The sequence below is a fragment of the Lynx rufus genome, unplaced genomic scaffold (genome assembly GCF_022079265.1).
Source record: "Lynx rufus isolate CCGP_SWC_20201006 ecotype Redwood Valley unplaced genomic scaffold, mLynRuf1.p SCAF_1, whole genome shotgun sequence".
NCBI classification, from domain to species: domain Eukaryota; kingdom Metazoa; phylum Chordata; class Mammalia; order Carnivora; family Felidae; genus Lynx; species Lynx rufus.
In genome coordinates, this window is record NW_025814823.1 from 239,536,077 (window position 1) to 239,560,940 (window position 24,864).

Consider the following 24,864-nt stretch of genomic DNA (forward strand, 5'->3'; position numbering starts at 1 on the left):
TACCACACTACTGATGACCACCTCCCATCAGCCAGAAACCGGGGAGAGGACCCAAGGAATAAAGCCACCCAGCTCAGCACTGTTCAGCTCAAGCCTCCGGGCACCCGGACATATATTCTGGTATTAGAAGATGCATGCATCTGTCCATCTGCCTATCAGCCCACCCATCTGTCCACCCACCCACCCGACTTCTCCTGAGTGCTCCTGTATGACAGGTACTATTTCAGGAAGGGGGGTTGCAGCCATGAGCCTTGTGGGCTTTGTGGAGACCCTCACCCATGGAACAGACACTCCACGGATGGGCAATCTGCAAACAGACTGAGTGGATGATGTCGGAAGGCATAGAGGAACACGACCGGGAGGGAGGGGAGTTGGGATGTCACAACCGTGAGCTGAGAGATCAGCTATGGGAAAAGGAGAAGGTGACATTGCAGCAAAGACGTTGGGAAGCAGAGGGGGTGTGCCAGGGGAGGTGCCCAAGAGCTTGGAGGTCAGAGAGAGGCCTGAGTCCTGGGAGGACTGGGCCTTCCCGCTGAACTGCAGGCTCCAACAGGAGAGCAGGACAGAGCAAGTGGGGGGGGGGGGGGCGCAAGGGCAAGTGTGGGGGGGTGCAGGCAATTGGGGGGTCGCAGGCAAGTGGCGGGGTGCAGGCAAGTGGGGGTGCAGGCAAGTGGGGGGTGCAGGCAGGTGGGGGGTACAGGCAGGTAGGGGCGCACAGGCAGGTGGGGGGGTGCAGGCAAGTGGCGGGATGAAGGCAAGTGAGGGGCGCAGGCAAGTGGGGGGGGTGAAGGCAAGTGGGGGTGCAGGCAGGTGGGGGGGTGCAGGCAGGTGGGGGGTGCAGGCAAGAGGAGGGGGTGCAGGCAAGTGGGGGTGCAGGCAGGTGGGGGGGTGCAGGCAGGTGGGGGGTGCAGGCAGGTGGGGGGTGCAGGCAGGTGGGGGGGTGCAGGCAAGAGGAGGGGGTGCAGGCAAGAGGAGGGGGCACAGGCAAGAGGCCTTTGCAGCAGCCCGGTGGCGGCTGGACCTGCTTGCTGAGCAGTGGCTGGGCTTCCTTTGTATTTTGAAGGCAGGGCCCACAGGCGTACTGAGAGACTGAAGGAGTCAGGCCTGCGTCCTGGGTCTGGGGCAGGACGGCAGGAAGAAGGGGCCGCCCAGCGCTGAGGCCGCAGGGTGGGCTGGGGAAGGGAAGAAGGGGGCATTCGCCTGGTCAAGTCTGAGATGCCCATATAAGCTATCACGGGTTACTGCTCAGGCAGGGGGGGCTGTGGCTAGTTGCCACTGGAGGGCCAAGCCCTCAGGCAGAAAGGGCATTGGGGTCTGAGCCTCCCAGCTGGGCTCTGAGGGCCCGGGGGGAGGGTCCCTCGGGGAAGGAACAGGGCCACCATGCAGGGGGCAGGGCAGAACCACTTGGATCGGGCACCACCCCAGGTTTGGTGGGAGAGGACCTGGTTTCGGACGACTTGTTCCAACTGTTAGGAAATGCAGGTGCATATTGAAGACATAGCTCAAGGCTTGCGCCTGGCCCCCTTCTGGACCCTGGGGCCTCCAGTGGGGTCCACAAGCCCCAGGCCCTGCATCTCTGGATAAGCTTGGGGCCAATGTGCCCGCAGCTGCCCCAGGCAACTCGGGAGCGGAGCTAACGCCACTGAGGGGCGCCCGAGACACCCGGAGCCCACCAAGCCCCCAGACAAGCCCGCAGGGACCGGTCGCTGCCGCGATCTCCACCTCACCCCGCTCCGGGGAGGCGGCTGCTCGGAGTCGCGCGCCTGGACCTCCCCGCCCGCGCCCTCCAGCCCCTGGACAGGGACAGGGTGGAACGGGGAGGCGCGCGGGCCATAGAGGAGGGAAATAGAGGGGCCCCGCGCGCGGGAGTTCGGAGAGGAGGTCAGGGAGACCAGTCGGCCCCGGGTGGGCGTGTGCAGGCTGGGCTGGCGTGCCAGGAGCGTGCGACGGTGTCCGTGCTCGCGTGCGCGCAGCGGGGGCGGGAAGGCCCCGCCCCGGGGCGGGAGGGGGCTGCTGGATTAAAGGCCACCGTGGCGGGCGGGGACCGGGACAGGAGCCCGCACCCGGCGAGCGCTTGGCTCCGCGCCGCCCTGAGAGAGTCCCTGGAGGGGGCGGGGGGCGCGCCCCGCACGTCCACCCGCCCGGGAGCAGCAGGACCCACACGACATGCGCGTCCGGAACGGGCGCTGAACGGTGGCGGCGATGTCGGGGCGCGGGGCTCCGGGCCCCAGGTGCGGGCTGCTGCTGGCGCTGCTGCTGGCGCTGGGCGCGCTGCCGCGAGTGAGGGGCGTCGAGGAGCAGTCTGGGGGCGCGAGCCAAGGCTTTCAGGTGGTCAGCTTCAAGTGGCACCACGTCAAGGACCCGTACATCATCGCGCTGTGGATCCTCGTGGCCAGCCTGGCCAAGATCGGTAAGAAGCCGGGGGTCCCGGCCCCGCCGCGACTTCCTCCCGCGCTTGTCCCCGCCGGGTCGCGGGGTGGGGCGGGGCGGGGGGCTGTCTGCGCGACCCCGCCCGCGAGTACAGAGCTGTGCTCCCGCGTTCGCGCTCCTGCGCCGGCTCCGCAGTCTCCCTGGCCCAGCGGCAGCCACCCCGCGGTCGGGCCTGGGGAGCGCCCCGTCGGCCCCACGTAGGCAGGCCCGCGGGTCAGGCGGGGCGAGGCGGGGACCGCGAGCCTGGCCGGGCCCGCAGCGGCCACGCTGGTCGCCGAGAGCGACCTGATCCCCGCCAGGCGCGCGCAGCCCCGCGTCCTGGGGTCTCGCGGTCGGGGCTCCCTTGTGCCGCACCCCGGCCTGGATCCCCGAGCTCCCTCGGCCAGGGGTTGTGTGTGTCGGGCTCGTCCAGACGTTTCGCGCGGGGAGGCAGCGCGAGCTCTTGCCATCGAGCCCTGGGGTGGTAGGCGGCTCCCAGGGCAAAGGAAAGTGGGGCCGCTCGAGATTCAACCCGGCAAAATCCCATTTGCAGGAGCGATTTTTCCGTTGACAGTTCTTCTCCTCCCAAACCCCTGGTCTGTGGGATTTCTCGTAACTCGCTTCAGTGCGCCAGCAGGGGGGGGGGGGGGCTGCTGGTCAATCCCGGCCAAGGTGACAGGAAGGTCAGCTTCTTAAAAGCTCATGGGGACCAAAGTTTCAACGCGTTGGGCACCGGCAGGGAGGGTCTGGGGAGGCGGTGGAGGAGCCGCCGGTAACTGACTGGGCGGAGTCAGGGGAGAGGACGCCGCCCCAGGGGTCAGCGGGAGGCTGGGATTTGGGAGTGGGGAGGGGCAGGAGAGGGGAGAGGGCTCTCCAGGGCCTTGGGCTCTGACCTTTTCAGCCGGCTGGAGCGTCGTCGGCTCTGGGGACAGCCTGCGACAGAATTTGAGCCTGGGGTTTGGATGCCTGGAGGGCGGGCAGCGCTGGGTTCCCCGGGTGCCCACCCACCGGCCGGCCGCCTCCCTGCCCTTCCCTGTCTGCTTTCTGCTTCTTGAGGGCACCGTCCATCCCTCTGCCTCCTCCTGTTTTCTCAGGCATCTCTTCCCTGGCCCTGGCTGCCTGGTCTGGTGCTCACTCTGTCCCACGCTGGGCTTTCTGGGACACCGGAGGAAACCTGAGCACCAAGGTCTCATCCGTGTGTCTCCTCCGGACACCCCTGCTGGGGGCAAAGGACGCTGGCCGCTTTCTACCGGTCATCTACTGGACAGGTCCAGTCCCGGGCCGGGGCTCTGAGAGGCCTGTCCTGACTAACACTCACACTGCCTGCACCACCACCACCCACCCCTCCCCCCCAGGAACTGACCGTTTCTGGGGCTGAGTGGGGGCTCTCGTCCTCTGCCACCTTTTCTCTTCTGCGAAACCACCACCATAAAGATGACAATGTGCGCGGGGTGAACCCGTGACAGTCTGGGGAGCCACACAGGGACATGGAACACCCTTGTTTCCTGAAGCAAATGCTTTCTTTGCAAAGCTGGGGCTTCCCCGAGTCCAGCCGTGGCATCTGACATTCCAGTGACAGCCGCCCGCCCAAGCTGCCAGTGGCCCTGAGGGGAGGCTGCCGGGAAAGGTCTCACTGACCAGAGTATTGGCCCCAGGAGTTCGTCACTCACCTGGGAAGAGCTGCGGACCTGTGAGTCTCCAGCGCGGCCAGACTTGTCCTGAGGGGGACCTCTCCAGGGCAGGGTGGCCACCCGCTCCAGCCAGTTCTGTTTCACAGTCAGAGCAAAGCCCAGAGTTCGTTTTCCTGCCCACACTCACTGAAAAGGGCTTGTTGTGCGAGCACCACATGCTCATTCCGTTGTTGTCTGGGATTGCTGACCCCCCTTGAAGGGGGAACAGTCAAGCCTGGAGACCAGGGGTTCTAAGGACAACATGGAAAGGACCCCAAGGGAAGGCCTGTGGGGCTGACCCAGCCTCCCCCCTTCAGGGCCGTCCTGCTCTGGGCCAAGCCATGCCCCGGCCCTGCCCACACCATCCGTCCCTCGGGCTCAACCCCTTAGCCCTGTACCCTGGAATCTGCTGCACTGACCCTGCCCAGGTCCCCAAGGTCCTCCTGGTGGCTCAGGATGGTCCTCGGGTGACCCCCACCTCGGCCCTTTCCTTTGCAGTCCCCCAAGCCCCTCCGCTCTGTCCCTTTGCCCATAGTCCCCCAGACATCGTTTCTCCATCCACCTTGGGACCCCACCCCCTGCTGCCTCTGGCCTTCCAGGGCTCAACATCCAAACCGAATCTTAGCAAACAAGCCGGCCCCACAAAGCAAGATCTACATCAAAGAAAGCGGTCACCGCACCTCAGTGGCCTGCACTCACTCTTGACCAGATCCACCGAGCTCCAGCTCCACCTCCTCCCCGGTCAGGACCCCCACCCACCCCACCCCCATGATCCATTGTTCTCTGCAGAGAGAAGCAGAGACCTAACCTGGTCCATGGTTATACCCCAGGGGTTCCCCAACGACTGGCCCACCTCCCTGCCCCGTGGCATCCCCCACTTCCCGACCCACATACCTGGCCCCCGATCAGGACGTCACCCAGGCCCCTCCCAGTGCAGCCAGCACCTGCGCACAAGCCCCACAGAGCACTCCTAGCCACGCCTTCATATGCATCCAGGTTGGGACCCGAGGCCGAGGCCGTGTGGTGGTGTGTCCAGCGTGTGCACAGATGAGGGCGAGCTTTGGGTCCCAGCGTCCTCCCTCCTTGACTCCGCAGTGCAGGGCTCATGTTCATGAGACTCTCAGGCCCCTTTGGTCATTGGAAACGGTCAGGCTATTTCGATCTCAAGGCGCAGGAGCAGGAGAAGAGAGGGGTTTCTACTGATTTCCAAGCATTTGCCAAATGTCTTACCAATGGTTCCAGGTGTTTATTTTAGTTTCGGTCAGATTTCTTCCAGCCACGGGTGGTCAGGGCAACAGGGTGAGGGGGCCTGGAACAGACAGGACAGTTAGGTGCGGGGACGAGGGACAAAGCAATAATTCATGCCAGTGTTTTGAGGCAGCTGCTCCCCTCAAGTAGCTTTGGCCAGAGGGCAGGGTCATGGCCACCAGCAAGCTGGCCCAGGAGTCGTCTGTGGCTGCTGAGGTCACGGACCCACAACCCCTAAGACCCCATGTCTGGGGCTCAGCAAAGGACTTACTGTTTGCATCTGGACCTCCAGGGGCCCCCTGCCCATAGCCACATCTTTAGGAAATTCAGAAGGGGAGTAGGGTGCCACTGAGGCCAGGGAGCCCATGCACAGGTGAGGCCTGCAGGGCCAGAGAGGTTGAGGGACCCACTGCAGCGGGACAGTGTCTGCCCCTGGGTGGGGGTGATTCCCTCCTCTGGACCCCGGGGGGGGGGGGCCTGAGCCTGCAAAGGCCCAGGGTCTTGGGCCTTGGACCAAGCTGAGCCTTTTCCCCTTAATTGCACTCTCTCTCCTCAGATCTTCCTTGGAGGCCAAAGGCGGGCCAGCACGAGGCCCACGTTGGCCATGCATAGGTCGTGAGGCAGCAGAGCATGGGGTAGAGGGCCCGCTTGGGTGGTGGGGATCCAGGTGGCTTCGGGAGACGGAGCTCTGGGGTTGCCACCAGGAAAGGTGCCTTCTGGAGGAAGAGGCAGGTTAGAATGTTGGAGGCCAGAGGGGAGACCAGAGGGAGGCAGAGGGGAGGCTGGAGGAGGCCAGACCAGCACAACCAGACCCTGGAGAACTTTGATCTCTACCCGGATGGCACAAAGAGGAGGGAATTGAACAGACCTGGGCTCTCAGATTATTGCCTTGGTTGCAGGGCAGAGAATGGACGTTGGCGAGGGGGGGCGGGCACCAGAGGAGGTTCTGGGGAAGGGGCGGCTGTAGGCTGACTGGGTCCATGTATTCCCAAGCATTAGGCAGGGGCTATTTCAGTGGACAGATGTGGCTCAGGTCTCCAGCTGACAGCCGGGTGGGTCCAGGGCAAAAGGTGGGCAGTGAGTCAGGTCAGGGAGGAGCCTCCTGAGGGGGTCGGGACCCTGCCGGTGAGGAGGCAGGCCTGAGCCACGAGACCCCTGGACAGGACGGGCTACGCTTGTAGCGGCCGAGATGAGGGGCGGTGTTGGTGTGGGTGGGCCAGTGAGAAACCCAGTTTGAGGCCCCCTGAAAGTGCAGTTCGCGGTGTGCAGGGGCCGGAGGCCAGGGGCCCCTGACTCTGGCTGGCTGGGAAGTGGTGGCCTCACCCTCTGAGCCTGAGAATCTGTGCTGTCTACACCATGGCCTCTCCTGGGCTCACATCCCACCCACTCAAACCTGGCAGAAACACCCCCAGGAGGACCCCAGTGGCCGATGGGACCATCTGGCTTCGAGGGCTGGAGGCTCAGGGGTGGTGGCAAGTCGTCTCTCCTGGTCCCTGTACCTCCAGCACCCTTGAGGCTTTGCAAGCCCTCCCCCCTCTTCACTCCTGGTCTTGGGGGAAGAGACCCCGAGGGGCTCTTTCATAACCGGTGCGAAGACCAGGGCCTGCTGCACAGCGTCCACAGCCTCTGACCCGTGTTGAGCCTCCACAGGAAGTTCTTCTTCCCAGTTCTGCTCCAGCTGGAGCACAGCCCTGGGATCATGCCTTCCGATGCGCTAGCTGCTGGCTCATCGATCCAGTTTCTTGGGCCTCAGGGCCCCGTGTTCCTGGCCCCAGTTCTCGTTGCTTCCAAAGTGCTTTTCCTACCGTTATGATTTCACCCTTGAGTGGGGGCACTTACGCCGCAGGCCTGGGACGTCCCTGGGTCTCCACCCACATACTCCGTGGTCTTGCCCAGGCACCTGGGGAGCCGGGGCCACTGGCCCTGACACCCCGCCTAATCCACTGTTTCTCTGAGGTGCAGCCACAGGGGCTGGGCCTCTGCCCCAGGCGCATGCCCAGGCTGTGGGGGAAGCCAGGGGGTGGTATTTACCTCCTGGGGTTAAAACCAGAAGCTTGTGGGTTTTACTTCATGTGCTCTGGTCCTAGGACCAGGAGCCCCTGGGGCTGAGCCTCACCCTTGTCCTACTCTCTCCTGTGGGTTCCTGGGCGCTCTCCATCATGCTCTCCTGCCTGCCTCCACTGAATTTGCCTTGCTCCTCTCGGAGGAATGCATGAGGGGATCTGGAAAAGGAGGAAGGGCAGGGCAGGGGCCATCCTCCCAGCGGTAGATGAGCCAGTGGGCCCTAGTGGACCCCAGTCCTGGCAGGACCCAGTAAGTGGGCCTGGAGTCGAGACCCATCATCCAAAGCCTGGAACCAAGGGCCCTCCCAAGAGCCTCTACCAGATGGAGGTGTAGAGTCTCACTTTTCAGGAACTGCCCATGGGGGAATTAGCCCCAGGCTGTAAAGCAATCCATGGGCATTTGGAGCTAAGGTATAACACTGAAATATTCCAAGGAAAGAGGGGCAAAGGTTGGGAAGTGCTGATAGCATCCAGTCCTGCTTGCTCATGGAAGGGACTCCCCAGAAAGGCTCTGCCTGGGCCAACTTCCTGTAAGCAGAGAGGTTCTTGGCCTTATTCCCAAGGCACCAAGCCCCTTTGCGGGGGTCTGGACCGTGGTCAGGGGAGTGCACGGTGCTCTGTGATCTAGTCGCAGACCTGTCTCTGTGCCCTCCTGACCTGTCCCTCACTCAGCCTTGCACTTGGTTTCTCCACACATGTGTCAGGACACCCCCCTCCCCAGTTCTTGCCCCTCGAGGATGGGGCTGCGGGTTCCTCTATGTCCGCATGGGTTGGAGGAGAGTTTTCCTGTCACACGGGCCAGGCTCCCGAGCCGGGGGCTGAAGCTTGCGTTCCCACCCACGCCCACGCACCGTCCCCCAGTGTCCGAAGCCCTGCTGATACCGAGTTTTACCTGGAGGGGTGGCCAGGGGGCGGGCGAGGGACGGGGCTCTGCTCTCTGCCACCTGCCCTGCCTTGGCACCTGCTCATGGCTGCCTTCAGAGAAGGCCCCTTTGGCTCCTCCTGGCTGGGTCCTGGGACAGGCCTGTTCCCAGGAGCACAGGGCCCATGGCTCTGGCCACTGTCGGGCATCGGGTCCGAGTCTCCAGGTCTTGGGTGCTTGGCTAGGTTTGAACACAGCCTGCTCAACCAGCCTCTCCGCCCTGGAGCCCAGACCGGGTGGTTTCCTGCCTGGGCCGTGGGCAGCACAGTTGGGGTCCCTGTCCCCGGCACCTTCCCTGGGCGGGTCTCTGCTCCCACCCTGTGCCCGCGCCTTCCCTCCTATCCTGCCTCCCAGCCCTCCCTCCTGACCTTCCCTGCCTCTCCTTTCCCATCTTCTGTCTTCTCTCTCTGCTCAGGCCAGGGAAGAAGGGGTGCTGAGTGAACCCAGGTGCTGCGGGGGCCCCTCCCCACCCCGGCCCTGCCTGCAGAGCCTGTGGGACTGGAGGATGACAAGCTCAGGGGCCCCTGGGCTGGGGGGCAGGTATCCCATTAGTGAAGGCGGAGCGGCTGGTGGGGCCACAGAGGCCCCAAGAGCGGTTGGGACAGGAGCGGGATGGCCCGATGGGTGTGTGGTGGCTTCCATCCTGGCCGTGGCCCTGGCATGTGTGGCTCCCCTAGGTTCCGGTGAAAACCCAGACTCCACCTGGTCACGCAAGCTACCTGGCACCTGTCCTGCCTTCCAGCTCACCCCCGCGCCTGAAGCCCCCACCCAGTTCTTTGGTTCAGCCAGGTCAGCGCTGTGACGGCAGGCACCGTGTCCGGCTCGTGCCGCGTTCTCAGTGCCCGGCACCCCGCCTGCCCATCTGCGTGGCTGAGAGAAGGAACGCAGCCCTGAAGGCCGGCTTCCCGTTTGTAAGTTTTGTCCAGACCATCCAGGCTCTGGGCCTGGGAAGAGACTCCTTACCTGAATTCCTCCCCCGAGTTGCCACACAGCCTTCTGAGAACACCACGCCCGTGGAGGCGGGCAGACCGTGGACGAGCACTGCCAGCGTCTGCTCGGGGCACGGAGGGCGCGTCGGGGCTCAGGGTGGGGAGCTTCTCGGCCCACACGGTGCTCACCTGGGCAGGCCGGGTCCCCAGAGGAGGTTGCACCCCGCCTGCACTAACGCACGCTCCCCCACCAGCTGACAGCTGCTGCCAGTTCACCCCCAGTCACGCCTTCCGGAACAGGACAGGGCAAATCCGCTGGGTCACGATGCGCGGGCTCCAGGGACACAGGCGTCTGCGTGGGTGCCAGCGCCCTCACGCTCCTGCGCTGAGCCTGGGACTTGGGTCCCGGGCGGGTCAATTCCATCAGCACAGCAACAACTTTTGGGGGGCATAACTGGTCTGATTTCCTTTATTGATGCAATCTTGAAATCCTTGATTTTTAGCAGCTGCAGCCCTGGCTGCCGGACGAGGTCCCCTCAGTTTAGTGCTCACTTGACAAACGTCAGGATGTGGTACCAACAGAGCAGCCCCAGACCCCCCAACAAGTGCAGGTTCCTGTGGGGGACAGACGGATGACATCATGGCACAGGATAAATGGCATCATGTGCTATAGTGAAAAACGAATGAAGAGAGGCGGACGGTGCAGGCAGAGGAGAACCAGCCCCGTAACGAAAGCATTTTCAGGAGTGGATCAACCAGTGCAAAGGCCCTGAGGTGGGCATGTGTAGGTGTGTCTGAAGAGCAGCAGGGGGCGGGCGGGGGGAAGCCAGCCAGTGGGGTGTGGACGGTGAGCTCAGAGGGGCCAGCAAGGCAGCCAGTCACAAGCGTCACAGGGAAGAGGGGCCGCCGAGGCTTCTGAGCAGAGTTGTGCTTGGCTCCACCGAGAGCGACAAGGCTGCAGGGAGGGAGGGGTGGCAGCAGCTCAGAACTGTCACCTCATGAGCTGGGCCTTCCCTGGGGCATTTGTAATGCTGGCACAACCCCTCTCATTTTATAAGGCTCTTCCCATAAACATGTGCAGAATAAACGAGTCAGAAACCATCCGTATGCGCTCGGGTCTGATCAGAGGTTAAGGTCACAGCCTGCACCTGTGAGGGTCCGTGACGTCTTGGGCACTGAAGGGCCCTGGCCAGGCCGTTCTGCTTTGGCCCCAGCGCCTCCAGTGTCCCAGAGGGCACAGGACTGGCGGGCGGGTCAGGTGCAAGGAGGCTGAGGGTGCGCGATGCTGCCCCACCTGACCCCCACCGCCCATTGCCCGCCAGGGCCCTGTGTCCTTATGGCAATGACGGGTGGTGTCTGCACAGGCGAGGGCCATGCTGGCCACCCTCCAGGTCGTGCAAGGTGCCCCAGCTGGGCCAGGGACCTGGGGCTTAGCCTCACACGGGCCTTCCCTCGGAGCTCACTGTGTCTCAAGTCCACATCTACAAGCCAAGCTTTCATCCATCCGCTCTGGACAGAAGTGAGAGCCCCGTGCTTCGCTGGACACATAGGGTCAGAGTCCGGGCTATAGCCTTCCATCTGAGGGGCAGCGGGGATGAGCTACGCAGGAAGGGAGGGGGCCAGCTGGAGTGAGCGGGGTTGGGAGCAAGTGGTCCAGGCGAAGGCAGCAGCCCAGGGGGCCCAGGTGGGGGTCGAGGCCACTGGGCTAACGATGGAGTCTGGGGGTCTGGACGGATGTGGCCTTGGCAAGCAGATCGGCTCTGGGAGGCATCCTGTGAGCCCCTCGCTGGGACTTCCAGCCTCTGGGGGCAGGGTCAGCCCTGTGCTCAGGAGGAAGGGTGCAGGACTGTGGGGGGAAGGGCCGAGTTCTGTTTCTTCCTTTCCTGGGTAAATCAGGAAGCCTCTGAATTCACCACCCGCAGAGCTATCATGCTAAAGTCCAACCGTGGGGCGCTCTCAGCCGGGGAAGGGTTTCTTGCAAAGGCAAAATAGGAAGTTGCAAATGCCTGTTTCTGGCAGCTTGTAGAACAACATAAAGGGTGGAAAACCACAGCTCCTGGGGGTTCCGTTTCTTCTTGGGTTTAACAAGCCCCGGAGCTTGGGGTACAGTGGACGTGGGCCTCCCACCCGGCCACCTACTTTGCCTTAGAACGCAGCCCTCACACGCTGGGTGCTCGGTGCAGCTCACCTTTGGCCCGCCAGCTAGACGTGGACCCGAACAGGGCAGCCCCACAGGAGGACCACACGTGTGCACTCCCTCGGTGTCCACATGCGTGTGTGCACTGCTCCTGTGTGCTGGCCCGTACAAGGTGGAGGGTGGCAGCCTGTGGCTGACGATCGTGTTCCCCACGAGGCGGTGGGCTCGAGGCTGCTTGCTCCTGGGGTCCTGTGGTACCACGTACACCTCTGTAGCATCCACACTCCCTGTGGGGGCTCGGGGAGGAGTGGGCAGACATGGCAGGTGCTCAGGGGGTATTTGGTGAATGATCAAGTTATTGTCGCCACCCCCCATGTCCGAGGGAGTGTCCCCATATGGACTGTCAAACGCTGGACAGAGTCCCAAGGGAGGCTCCTTGCCCAAACCCAACAGAAGCAGCTGGGCTTCCAGGGGGTGGGCTGGGGAAGATCCTGGGGTAGAGGAGGGGGCCGAAGCTGCCTCTTGGCCACCCCAGCGGAAGCGGCCCCCCCAAGAGCTGTGTCTTGGGGCCACAGAGGCCTTTGCAGCAGGCCCCTGGAGCAGGCCTGGGAACAGGTGTGGTCAACACCAGGGCTAGGGCAGCCGCAGCCCCCCTCCCATACTTCACAAAGGCCAATTCAGAGGCCAGACTCCCCAGAAGTCAGCTAGTGTCGCCCTGTGTGCTCAGTGACAGCAGAAACTGCATAAGCGGGCAGGGTGCAGTGGTGAAGTGGGCCGTGCCTCCGCGTGGGGTGCTGCCGTCCTTCCCGCGTCCTGTGGCGGCACAACCTTCATTCTGGTCCTTTAGTGGAGGATCGGGAAGGGGACCAGCTGCCTGTGTGACCCAGGCTGGGCCAGCCTCAGGCCTCGGTCTCTCACAGGCGGCTGAGGAGCTCGGAGGGATCAGTGAGCTCGGTCCAGCTCGGTCCCCCAGGGCTGGCTCCAAACAGCTCGAACCAGGGCCTCCGGGGGCTGGGCTGCGGCCAGGATCCAAGCTCAAGGGTGTCCAGGGTGGGAAGCAGGGGGGAGGCGACGGTCACCATTCCCGCACAGCCGCTGCCCAGCCAGGCTCCTGGCGGCTGGCCACGTCACACATCCGTGGGCAACCCCACGGGACTCCAGGGCCCTCCCGGGCCTCCCGACCCCTGCCTGGTCGGTTGCTGCATCTGGGGGATGCCTGCGGCCTTGCAGTGGGCTAGCTGCCCTCCTCTCCAGCAACCTGGCCTCCTCAGCAGGGACGTGGCTGACCACATTTCCCTCAGATGCGGCTGGAGAGCGGAGGTTAGCAGGTGCGGCGCGCAGATGCATGGAGGGTCCTGCAAAGGTGCCTGGGGGACGTTCTGTGGCCTGGGTGGTCCCAGCAGGGGGCCCGGCCATAATAACAGGCCCACTGACACCAGCTGCGTGAAAGCGAAAATGCAAAGACAGCCACACGGCAGCTACAGACGCCTGTGTCCAAGACGGCAGGTGAGAGCCAGGACCCAGCTCTGGGGGCCCGTGTCCTCCCACAAGCGGCAAGCATGGGACTCGGCAGTCCTGCCCCCACACGCCGGCTGCCTGCAGGCTCCTGGTGCCGCCCTGTCCCTGGAGTGGGAATGATTTTGTGGCTTCATCCTGGTGGGTGCTGGCTTGTACCCACCAAGTGTAGCTGGAGAGGGTGTTCTGTGGATTCGGCCAGGCCTGCGAAGGAACCCTGTGTCGGCCCCTCACCCGTGTGCCTCAAACCGCGGCCACCAGTGTGCCTTTTCTTCCTCCTCCTTTTCCTCTCCCCCAGTGCAGTGTGGCTAGGATTGGGGTGGGGGTCACCTGACCGCCATTTACAAAATACAGTTACTGACCAGAGCAGGGGCCGGGGGTCCAGGTGTGGGCAGGTCTCAGCACAGCCCTTCCCATGCACCTTCCCCGCCAGAGCTTGCGTTTCTGGGGGTGAACCGGAGAAGGAAGGCGGTTGGAAGTTTCTGAGAAGGCCCCCAGTGTCGAGGGTACAGCCTCTGTTGTCAAAATCCTTTACTCATTAACTCAAAAACGTCGAGAACATTCCGACGGCTGGGGTGCCTTCAGCCCCGGGCCGGGGTGAGCCTTGGCCTGTGCCCTGCATTTTGGGACCCCAAAGCCTGGAGGAGCATGTCTTTGCCCAACACCCGCTCCGGCTCACCTGAGGTGCCCCACGAGAGGCATTGGCAGATGTGGGATGGGCGCGTGTGGCTGGCCGCCCAGGGACAAGGATGGGCCCTTCCCACCCCCCGCCCCCTGACCATGGTGTCCAGGGCCGGGAAAGCTGACCCCCGCGCCTAGCGCTCCGGGACCCTCTTCCCACCCCCCACCCCACCACAGAGTCCCCCAGTGGCACGGCGGGTGGAGACTACCGGGATTTGCCTCTGCACCTCCCCCTCCCCAGGCCCCCACCTTGCCCTCAGGGCACCGGGCCCTGAGGCCCCTGCAGCTGGCTTTCAGTGTAGAATCCTGGTTTTCTTGTGGCCTGAAGATTAGTTCGAGTGTCACGAGCTGCGTGAAGCTGGGGAAGCGTTATCTGTCCCCAAAGAACAATGGTGCCTTCCCAAGCCAGGGGCTGGCGGGCCACTCCTCAGACCATGGCCGGGAGCCAGCACGGAGCCCAGCGGAATCTCGGAAGCAGACTGGACACAGCGTGGTGGTGTCTGCTCCCAGGAGAGGAGCAGGAAGGAGGTTCTGTCCTGGGGTGGCTGAGGGCAGGCAGCCTGTGAGCTGAGCGGGGCCAGCACACTCTGCCCCGGCCTCCTGCACCAGCCCACAGGGCCACGCTGTGCTGTGTCCGGCCTAAATCCACATGCCGGGCCCCAGCGCCTATCCGTGGGAAGCAGGGGTGAGTTCCCCGCTTTCCCAGAGACAAGGTCTTCCTCCCTGGCGTCCTGTGCCTTCATCAAGGGGAGCAGGGGAGGGTCTGTGGTCCTCAGGCAGCCTGGCAGGAGCCGACTGTCCCGCCCACCAGGGCTGCAAGGGGAGGCCACACGGGGCCCACGGAGGGTGTTTGTGGGTGCCGTGATGGAGGTGTGAGCGCGCCCTGGTGAGGACACGTGGGCCACAGCACCCTCAGAAACCTTGGAACCGTCCCCTCCCGTGGAGCTCCTGTCCTGGGAGGGCCACGCGTCAGGCTGTTTCCGGGGAGCCTCTGTCCCAGCAGGGAGGGGACGGGGGCGGGGCGTGCAGGGGCCCGCGGCGCGCGCCCCGGCGGGCCACGTGGCTGCGTGGCCGCGTGGCCCCAGGCAAACCTTCCCCTCAGAGAGGCTCTCCCCTGACCCGTCACGAGGAGCGTGCAGCTGTCCGCTGAGGCCAGCTTCAAGGTAGACCCGAAGCCCCAGCCGCGCCACACTGCACGGGCGTCGCGTGGGCCTGGCTCTGCCACAAGCTTTGCCACGTCACGTGGTTCCTGGGGGGGTGCTTCTCCCGCCCGCCTGCCCGCACTTGCTCACACAGCTCACACCCACGTGTGCTCACACCTGCACCCTGCACACCCACTCGTGCCCTCTCCTGGCACCTGGCCTCCTCGCGGCTCCTGCCTCACACACTAGGAAAGCTCCGGGCACCGTGGCGCCCTCCACCCTGTGCCACCCTGGCAGCCAGAACCCCACACCGCACCACCCCAGTCTGGAGCTGCCCCTTCCCCGCGGGTGGCAATAAACCCTTTTCGGTGAGACTGAACAAACTTGGTTTTGTTCAGACGAAACCTGGCAGCATGCGAGCGCGGTAGAGCCACGACAGACCGCTCCCCGGCCGGCACAAAACCGCAGGCCGCTCACCCCCGGTTGTCCCTCGGGGCGAGGAGCAAGGGTGTTTCCTGGCCTACCCACCTCCCTCCCTCGTCCCTAAAACACCGTCACGTCACCTCCGTCCCGGGCCTGGCCTCCCAAGCCTACCTCACAGCGCAAAGGCATCCCCCACACCTCAGCAATGCTGATTTTCAAAAATTAATAGACCTAATTTTTTAGTGAAGGTGAAAATGTACGCAATAATCGAACAGGTGGCACAGAGAGTTCCCCGTACCCACCGGCTCCCCCTCCCCCCTCTCCCCACCCCCCAGTGTCCCTATTGCTGACATCTGGCATTGCTGTGATATATTTGTTGCAGTTAATGAGCCAATATTGATGTATCCTTATTAACTGAAGCCCATGGTTTACATCGCGGTTTGCTCTTGTGTTATGTATCTTACAGGTTTGAACAAATGTGTCATGACGTGTATCCATCATTATAGGATCATACAGAGTATTTTCAGTGCCCTAAAAATCCTCTGTGCTCCACCTATCCCTCCCTTCCCCCATCACCTGGCCACCACTGATCTTTTTACTGCCTCCGTAGTCTCTGCCTTTTCCAGAATGTCGTAGAGTGGGAATGCTGCTGTATGAGGATTCCAGGAGGTAGCCTTTTCAGATGGATTTCTTCCCCTTAGTAACGTGCATCGAAGATTCGTCCACGGATTTTCCTATCTCGATGGCTCGTTTATTTTAGCGCTGAATGATACTCCACTGTGTATGTAGCACGGCTTTGTTATCCATCCAGCTACTGAAGAACAATCTGGCAAGTACGAGTAAAGCTGCTGTAAACATCCATTTTCAGGCTCTTGTATGGACATAAGGCTTCAACTCCTCTGTGTAAACACCAAGGAGATGATTGTTGGGTCGTATGGTGAAGGTATGTTTAGTTTTGCAAGAAACCGCCAAACTGTCTTCCCAAGTGGCTGCACCGTTTTGCATTCCCACCAGCGAGAATCTCCAGTCGTCTGTGTTGTGGATTTTAATAATTCTAATAGATGTCTAGTGGTACCTTGTTGTTTTAATCTGCGATCCCCTAATGACGTATGATATTGAGATACGTTTCCGCGTGCATATCTTCTTTGGTGAGGTGTCTCTTTAGGTTTTTGGCCCATTTTTAAATTGGATTGTTTGTTTTCTTACTGAGATTTGAGTTCTTCGTGTGTGTGGGACACAAATCCTTTATCAGGTACATGTTTTACAAATATTTTCTCCCCGCTGTGGCTTGTTTTCTTGCTCTCTTGACGTGGTCTTTCTCAAGCAGTTCGTTCATTTCAGTGAGGTCGGGCTTCCCTCTTTCAGGGATCGTGCTGGATCTGAGAAGTCATCACCAAACCCAGCTGGGTTTTCTGTCCCACGATCTTCTAGGAGACGTACAGTTCTGCATTTTACTTGTAGGTCTCTATCCGTTGAGAGTTCATTGTTGTGAAGGCTGTAAGGTCTGTGTCCGGACTCATTTTTCTTCACGGGGACGTCCCGCCGTCCCGGCAGTTGCCGAGGGGACCGCCTTTGTTCGACCGTGTTACCCGTGCCCCTTCGTCAAAGACCGGTGACTGTGATCACATGGGTCTGTTTCTGGGCCCTCTGTTCCGTTGCACTGATCCGCTCGTCCGTCCTTTCAGCGATCACCGTGGTCTCACCTGAGTCTTGAAGTCGGGAAAGTGTCAGTCCTCGAATGTTCTTCAAGGTCGTGCCGGCTGCTCTGGGTTTTTTGCCTCCGTATGATAAAGTAACAGGCTGGAATTTTTTATTGGGATCGCATTGTGTCCGTGGATCGTGCCAGGAAGAACTCACCGCGTGACCGTGCTGAGTCTTGCCATTCGTGCGCGTGGACTATCTCTCCATTTATATGGGTTTTCTTTGACTTCTTCGTCCAAGTTTGCAAGTTTTCATGTAGGTTCTGTACATATTTTGTTAGATTTCTACCTAAGATTTTTTTTTGGTTTTTTGTTTATTTTTCTTTTTTTGGTGTTGATGTAAATGGTGTTATGGTTTACATTTCGAATTCCATACCTTTATTGCTGGTTTATGGGAAAGTGATGGACTTTGTATACCCTGAAGTCTTCCATCACTTTCTGGGATTTTCTGCACAGACATCATCTAGGACTCGTTCTGCCCCTGCCCCTGCCCCTCCCTGCCCAGGGGGCCAGCCACCTTGCCTTGTGTGCCTGGCTTTGCTAGCACACGTTGGGCATGTTAGGCTATCTTGGCCAGGACCATTCGTGTGGGTGCACGAGGCGGGAAGCGGTTGTGATATGACTCACCAGCTGTGGGTCTCTGGCCAGGGGAGTTAGCACAGAAAGCCTGCCCCACCCCCACATGCTTGCTCTCGAAGTTCTGGTGTTTTCCACCAAAATTTCGGTGCTGAACGTTGTGACTACACAAACTGTCTTCATAGCCATGAGATAGCATGGGACCATTTTTCCATTTCCAGGACATCCTTTTGTTTTACCCGAAGTCATTGACTAATCTGTTGTTGTTGGCACAGTTTTCTATGGATTTAAGTGGTTCGGCCCCAAACTCCCAGAAGGCTGCTGCACGTGGCAGTGTGCTCCGGGCCCCTCCCCTCTGCGGGCACAACACCAGCTCCCCCACACTGGGCACCCCATCTCCTGAATCTCGTGCCTTCTTGTCTTGGGGAGAACCTCCGTTTGGTGGGTTCATTCTCCACCAAATGTGGTTTCTCCCTCTGTTACTTCTGGGGACTGGATGTGCAGCAAGCTGAGCCTTGACAAGCAAGCATCAGGAGCAGACTGACCCCTCTGGGTGCAGCCTGGAAGTCAACTCCCTGCCCAGGAAGGAAGCATCACTCCAGGCCCCTCCAGAGTTGGTGTCCTGCCCCTGGCCCAGTGCCTCGTGTGGGGTCTCCTCCCTCTCCCCCCCCAGCCTCCTCCCTCGTGTGGGGTCTCTTCCCTCTCCCCCCCAGCCTCCTCCCTCTCCCCCCCAGTCCTCCTCCCTCGTGTGGGGTCTCCTCCCTCTCCCCCCCCCCAGCCTCCTCCCTCTCCCCCCTGCCTCCTCCTTCAGGTGGGGTCTCCTCCCTCTCCCCCCCAACCCTCCTCCCTCTCCCCCCCCAGCCTCCTCCCTCGTGTGGGGTCTCTTCCCTCTCCCCCCCAGCCTCCTCCCTCTCCCCCCAGTCCTCCTCCCTCGTGTGGGGTCTCCTCCCTCTCCCCCCCCCCCAGCCTCCTCCCTCTCCCCCCTGCCTCCTCCTTCAGGTGGGGTCTCCTCCCTCTCCCCCCCAACCCTCCTCCCTCTCCCCCCCAGCCTCCTCCCTCTCCCCCCCAGCCTCCTCTCTCTCCTCCCCCAGACTCCTCCCTCGTGTGGGGTCTCCTCCCTCTTCCCCCCCAGCCTCCTCTCTCTCCTCCCCCAGACTCCTCCCTCGTGTGGGGTCTCCTCCCTCTCCCCCCCAGCCTCCTCCCTCGTGTGGGGTCTCCTCCCTCTCCCCCCCAGCCTCCTCCCTCTCCCCCCCAGTCCTCCTCCCTCGTGTGGGGTCTCCTCCCTCTCCCCCCCCCCCAGCCTCCTCCCTCTCCCCCCAGCCTCCTCCCTCTCCTCCCCCAGCCTCCTCCCTCATGTGGGGTCTCCTCCCTCTCCCCCCCAGCCTCCTCCCTCTCCCCCCCAGCCTCCTCCCTCATGTGGGGTCTCCTCCCTCTCCCCCCCCAGCCTCCTCCCTCTCCCCCCTGCCTCCTCCTTCAGGTGGGGTCTCCTCCCTCTCCCCCCCAACCCTCCTCCCTCTCCCCCCCAACCCTCCTCCCTCTCCCCCCCAGCCTCCTCCCTCTTCCCCCCCAGCCTCCTCTCTCTCCTCCCCCAGACTCCTCCCTCATGTGGGGTCTCCTCCCTCTCCCCCCCAGCCTCCTCCCTTGTGTGGGGTCTCCTCCTTCCCCCCCCAGCCTCCTCCCTCGTGTGGGGTCTCCTCCTTCCCCCCCCAGCCTCCTCCCTCGTGTGGGTCTCCTCCCTCTCCCCCCCCAGCCTCCTCCCTCTCCCCCCCAGCCTCCTCCCTTGTGTGGGGTCTCCTCCTTCCCCCCCCCAGCCTCCTCCCTCATGTGGGTCTCCTCCCTCTCCCCCCCCAGCCTCCTCCCTTGTGTGGGGTCTCCTCCTTCCCCCCCCAGCCTCCTCCCTCGTGTGTGGTCTCCTCCCTCTCCCCCCCAACCTCCTCCCTCACGTGGGGTCTCCTTCTCCCCCCCAATCCTCCTCCCTCGTGTGGGGTCTCCTCCCTCTCCTCCCGACTTTGGGGGTGGGATCCAACTGGCCATCATGCTGAGTCCCTGGAGACAGAGTCCCTGGAGCCCTGTGCGCCCAGGGTGTTTGTGGCTGTCGGGTCAGTGCCCGTCTCCTCTGCTCTCGTCTCCCGATCGTCCCTTGTTCTTCCCCTTTTAGGTTTCCTCTCCTGTGTTTTGTGTCCTTGTCTTTTCCCTCTATCTCTGTCCCCTCAACTCTTCTGTCAAGTACTTCTGCTCTTATATTTGAAAAGAGGTTTGAAATCTCTGGATGTACTTTCTTATCAAGGGTGCGACCTTCCTTTCATCGGTGTGGATAGCGATGGTGATATTCGAACTTTCCCTCGCTCGCTTGACTGTGCTTCCTGTGATTCAGCTGTGGGTTTTGCGCCCAAGACACCCCCAGTAGCCGGCCTGGGCCAGGCCCATGTATGTGGGAGCGTGGGCTGCGGTGGATGAGACACAGGGTGCCAGTGTCTTCGTATCTCTCCTTCCTTTTGGCCAAAAAATGAAAAATAAAGACAATGAGTGACACCCACCCTCCCCCCTTTTCCCCTTTTGTTTTCATCAGGCTTGGGGAAGACGCACTCAGTCCACCTTCCTTGTGAGAATCTGATTGTCATCGTCCAACTTCCCAGAAGGGTCTAGACTGTCATCTGACCTTGAGGAAATCGAGTCTGGAGGGATAAGATAATCATAGCTCGAGAAGTGGCAGGACAGGTCCCTCGGAACAGAAAGCCCTCACACATGCAGAAACCGTGGAGGCACTGCTCCATGGGGAACCGGGCACGAGGGGTCCGCCGGGGCAGCACCTGGCCAGGCCACTCAGCAGGCTGTGCCTGTCCTCTTGAAGGATGTCCCCGAGGCTCCATGTGCCTCCGGGAACAGCTGGCATGTGTCAGTGCTGCTCTCCTCAGCGGGGCCCTCCCGGCCGGCAGCTGCCCCGTGGCCTTCCCACCTTGGGGAGCCCTTCACCCTCCTGCAGCACCACGTCCATATCAAGAGTCAATAGTCCCCACCATTTCCTGCTGCTCTGTGTCCGGGCAGCGGCCCATGACAAAGTCCCAGCCTCAGGGGACGGAGCTAGGAACGCCCTGATAGTGGTGACCGTGGCGACACAGCAGCCACGTGAGTGGGCACAGGCTCGGTTTACGACACCTTGGGACGCTGCCCACACATTATCTGCACCAAAGATGTCCTCAGAGAAAATAGCCTCGCTGGAATTTTCACACGAAGGGGTAAAAGGTCAGTGAGACCTACACCTGCTCCCCCACAGAGAACCCGTTCATGAAATCCTTGGAGCCTTTCGAGGGCCCCTCGCGGCCCCCCAGCCCCACCCCAGACTGAAGCATCTTTGCACCTTTGTCTGGTGGATTTTACAACGAGTGTGACCATCAAGGTCAATCTCCGAGCCTCCAGGCAACCACCAGGCCAAGACTAACTTTCCATGTCCTTGAAGCGGAAAGCTCTGAGGAACAACTCCTTTCTGGTCTGTGAAGCCTCCGGGGCCGCAGGTCCTGTGGAGGCGGAGGCACCAGGTACACGGGGCCCGGTGGCCCGTCACACCCTGAGCAGAGCTGGGGGTCCGTCCGTGGTGCCGGCGCGGGGATCTGTGTGGCTCTGATGTGGACCCTTTCTTCCTCCTGCTGTTGCAGCTGCAGTTCCGCGAGCCATTTTGTTAAACAGGGTCTCCGTGACCGGGCCACCGGCGTCCTGCAGCAGTCACGCCCTGTGTGCCATCGGATCGGTACCGCCAGCTTGATCCGTGGGGCTCTACGCAGCCCAGGCTGGGGCGGCCCCCCGCCCTTCCTCTTCTGAGGTCCTCTCCTGGCCCCAGCCCAGTCCCCAGCCCTCCCCAAGCCCCAGGTGCCCATCTCATGTCCTCCAGGCGCCCCACCGCCCCCACTGCTTCTCCCTGGACCCTCAGCCTTTCTCACACTTATTCCAACTTCACTTGAAGACCGATCGATAGAAATAGAAATCAGATAGAAATCCAATCTGAGGGACTTCTCAGATCTGCAAATGTATGTCTTTCGCCAGATGGGCGACATTTGGGCCATTCTCTTTTCAGATTTTCCCCACCCCTCCTCTGTCTCCTGGCCTTCCAGGACTCCATTTACACATGTATTGGACCTTCCGACACTGTCCCACTGGCGGCTGATGCTCTGTTCACGTTTTTATCTTTCTCATCTTTGTTCTTTATGCTGGACAGTGTCCACTCATCTAACTTCGAGTTCACTGTCTCTCCTCTCTCTGTCTGCTGTCAGGTCTGTCTATTGAATCTCTTATTTCAGATATTGAATTCTTCGATTCTGGAACTTCCATTTGGTTCTTTTAGGTTTCTTTTATGTCAGGGGTCAGCAGACTATGTCCCGTGGGCTGGCCACCTGGTTTTGTAAATCAAGTTTTCTTGGAGCACAGCTGTTCGTGGGTGTTATGGCTGTTTTTGTGATGCAGCGGCCAAGCTGACTAACTGCCGAACAGACCACAGAACCTACACGCCTAAGCAATTTGCTATCTGGCTCTTATTGAAAACAAATCGCCAACTCCTTTTCTCTACTGAGATGTACTAGTTTTTTATTCATTACAAGTATGTCTTCCTTTACACCCTTAAGCATAGTTACAGTAGTTTTTTTTAAACCCTTGTCTGCTAATTCCAATGTCTGGATCACCTTGAGATCCCCAGTGATGTCTGGGTCCCATTCTCCTGTGTCTTCATGTGTCTGGTAATTAGGGATTGTTTCCAGGACTATAGCTCATACGTTGTAGAGACTCTGTATTCCGCTGTGCTCCGCTGGAGAGCCTTGATTTCTGTGGTGGTGGTTGGTGCTGTGCTGTCATTTGACCAGGAATGGACTGAGACTCCAAAGAGGTCTCCCTGTGGTGACAGGAGGTTGGTACCTGCCTCCCTCGTGTGTAATTCAAGGATCAGCCAGGAATTTGGGAAGAGTTCACACATAGAATGTTGGCCTCTCGCTGCCCAGCTGCCGTGGTCACCGTCATCTCTGCCCTCCGCTTTCTCAGCCCAGTAAGGCTACAGTTTTAACTGCTCTGGACAACCCCAGCTGGGATCTGCTCTCTGGAAAAAGCCATAAAAAACAGGGAAGTCAGGAAAACGAAAACAAAAAAGAAAACAGGGAACTCGCCCATTGCCGCCCTTTCCCTCAAGATTTGGAGCCCGCCAGTGTCTGCCTTCTCTCCGTCTCTCCTCAGTGCCTAAGTTGCCATTTGACATGTTTCTTCCAGAGTTCGTGGTTGTTCCCTAGGGACAGTTGGTACAATGGTGCTACCCCACCAGTGCCCGGCCCCGAAGGTATAATTGTCACAGATCCTGCTCCCAAACTTTTATTTAGTTTAGAGCCAGTCATGAAAGCATAAGAAAGCAAAGCTTAAGCATGGCGCCCTTTAATGTGGACTTCCACAGGAGCAGTCTGGCCCAGGAGGGCTGAGAAGGAGGGGGTTGCTCGGGGACAAGGACGCTGCTGTGAACGTCGTCCTGGTGCTCGCTGGGCTCCGGCTCCAGCTCCTGTCCCCGCACGCCTTCAGCTCGGACATGCACGCTTGGGCTCAGTGCTTGAAGCTGGCTGGGGCCCAGCCTTCCTTCTGTCCTCACTTCTGTTCACGACGGCTCCAAATGAAAGAATCTGATGCTTTCCTAGGAAGCCATTAACAATTTTCGTTTTTTAATTTAAAAATTGACAAAGTTTGCTTGAGTTTTGCAGGCACGCAATGTCTAAAGTGTCTCGTGGCTTGTGAGCGGAAGGGCCAATCCTGAGAGGCCTCCTTTGCTCTCGAAGCTCTACTCAGGGTCCCGGAAACAGACCCTCCCTCGGGAGAGGCCAGGCCTGTCTGACAACAACTCTGAGCACTCATCTGGAACATCCTAGCAGGCAGGAGGTGTGGGGTCAGCTAGGTAATATTTGAGGACACTATAAATATCTCCGGCTCCTGCCCTGGGCTTGGCAGCTGACACATTTGCTGTAACTAACTCATACCTTGGTGCCTCTTGAGGTAGCATGGAGGTCAGAGAGGGGGGTCTGTGCCTCTCCCCGTGGGTGGTGGGGTGGGGCTCAGAGCCAGTCCCGTCCTAGGAAAGCGCGGGAGGAACCTCACGCTCGTCTGTGGAGTGAGTGCTGGGGGAGTCACGTGCGGGGGGTGTGTGCGTGTGCGTGTGTGCGTCTGTGTGCACCCACCTGTGTCTCTGAGCACCTGTGTGTGGACCCGACTGTGTGATATTTCGGGCCCAGCCCCTCCACGCCTGCCCCCAGGCGAAGGGGGTCCCCTGTGTACTCCCAGTGCTTCTCATTCTCTCTGGGAATGTTTCCACTGCTTGGTCTGGTTATTTTGTCGGGCAGCGTTTAATTGACCAAGGCTCGTGCGCGTTAAAGTAAAACCAAAGGATTTACTGTGCTGTTGCATTTGCGTGGACTCAGCTGAATCTTGCTGAGAGATCCTTGGAGGCTGTGGCCACGTAGGGCCTGACCCCAGGCCCTGGGTACCCAGCTGCATCCCGAGGGGGCGTGACACACGTCAGCGATGACCTTCCCGGGGGCCTCGGCACCCACTCTGTCCAGGGCCTGCTCCAGAAATGGCTGGCTGGCAGGCCGGCGCCTCCTGACCTTTAACATCGGTCAGAGGGTTTGTAATGAGAATGAAAAGTGTGTGTCCCCTGTGGTTACCACCCTGCAGCCAGGCCGTTCGTGCTTAATTAGCTGTAACTCTCCCGGCCTCGGCAATCAGTTACCTGTGGGTTTGGGAGTCGCTTCATTAACGTCCCCTGGTCGGAAGGGACCGGCCTCGGCAGGGGAGCTCCGGGCCCGGCCTCACTCAGCTCCCCGTAGTCTGTGCATCTTGGTGCACTTTGATTTTGTCCTCTACTGTTCTTGTCACTCTGTCTTGTCAGTCCTAGGAGTACGCACCACGTGCCCTGCCTGCATTAGCAGCTCAAATATTTGCCGAGCTGGGGTTTACGCCGCTGAGCTGCTGCTTCTCCAGTGTTCGAGGCATGTGGGGAGCCGCTTTCTGCAAAGCTTTTCTGCCCGTGGCTGGGCCCGGGGTCAGCACAGCATGGCTGGTGCACATCCTGAATCGCTGTCTGCCCTCTCCCTCGGCAGGGCACATGGGAAAGCCAGCTCCGTGGGCTCCTCAAAGGCTCAGACGTTCCCTGCCTGTCCAGCCTATGAGGTTTGGCTTTTCCCCAGAAAATGCCGTGGGATTTTGAGGCGGAAGTTTGCACCACCTAATCGTTTCCCAAGGTCACAGCCACCCTGTTGGCACATGGCCTTAGGACGCAGGGCCTTTCTCCGTGGTCATGGCTCAGGCTCTGGGCCAGGCCAGATGTGGAGGCCCCGAGCTGTGGGTCCTGAGGAGGTCGTTGGGTCACTGCTCAGATTTGCCTTTGCTGGATCCTTCTCTAACGAGGTGTAGCAAACAAGGGTTGAGAGGGCATCG

At 60.9% G+C, this 24,864-nt stretch overlaps 1 protein-coding gene across 2 annotated transcripts in view; it reads left to right on the plus strand.

The window, feature by feature from the left end:
* Positions 1-2,202: 2,202 nt before the first annotated feature.
* The window catches only part of SLC9A3 (solute carrier family 9 member A3), a 39,759-nt gene continuing 17,097 nt past the window's right edge, over positions 2,203-24,864 (plus strand). For both annotated transcript variants that reach the window (XM_047074527.1, XM_047074535.1), the window contains exon 1: positions 2,203-2,410. In XM_047074527.1, the coding sequence (XP_046930483.1) occupies positions 2,203-2,410 (208 nt within the window). The remainder of the gene's footprint in view (positions 2,411-24,864) is intronic.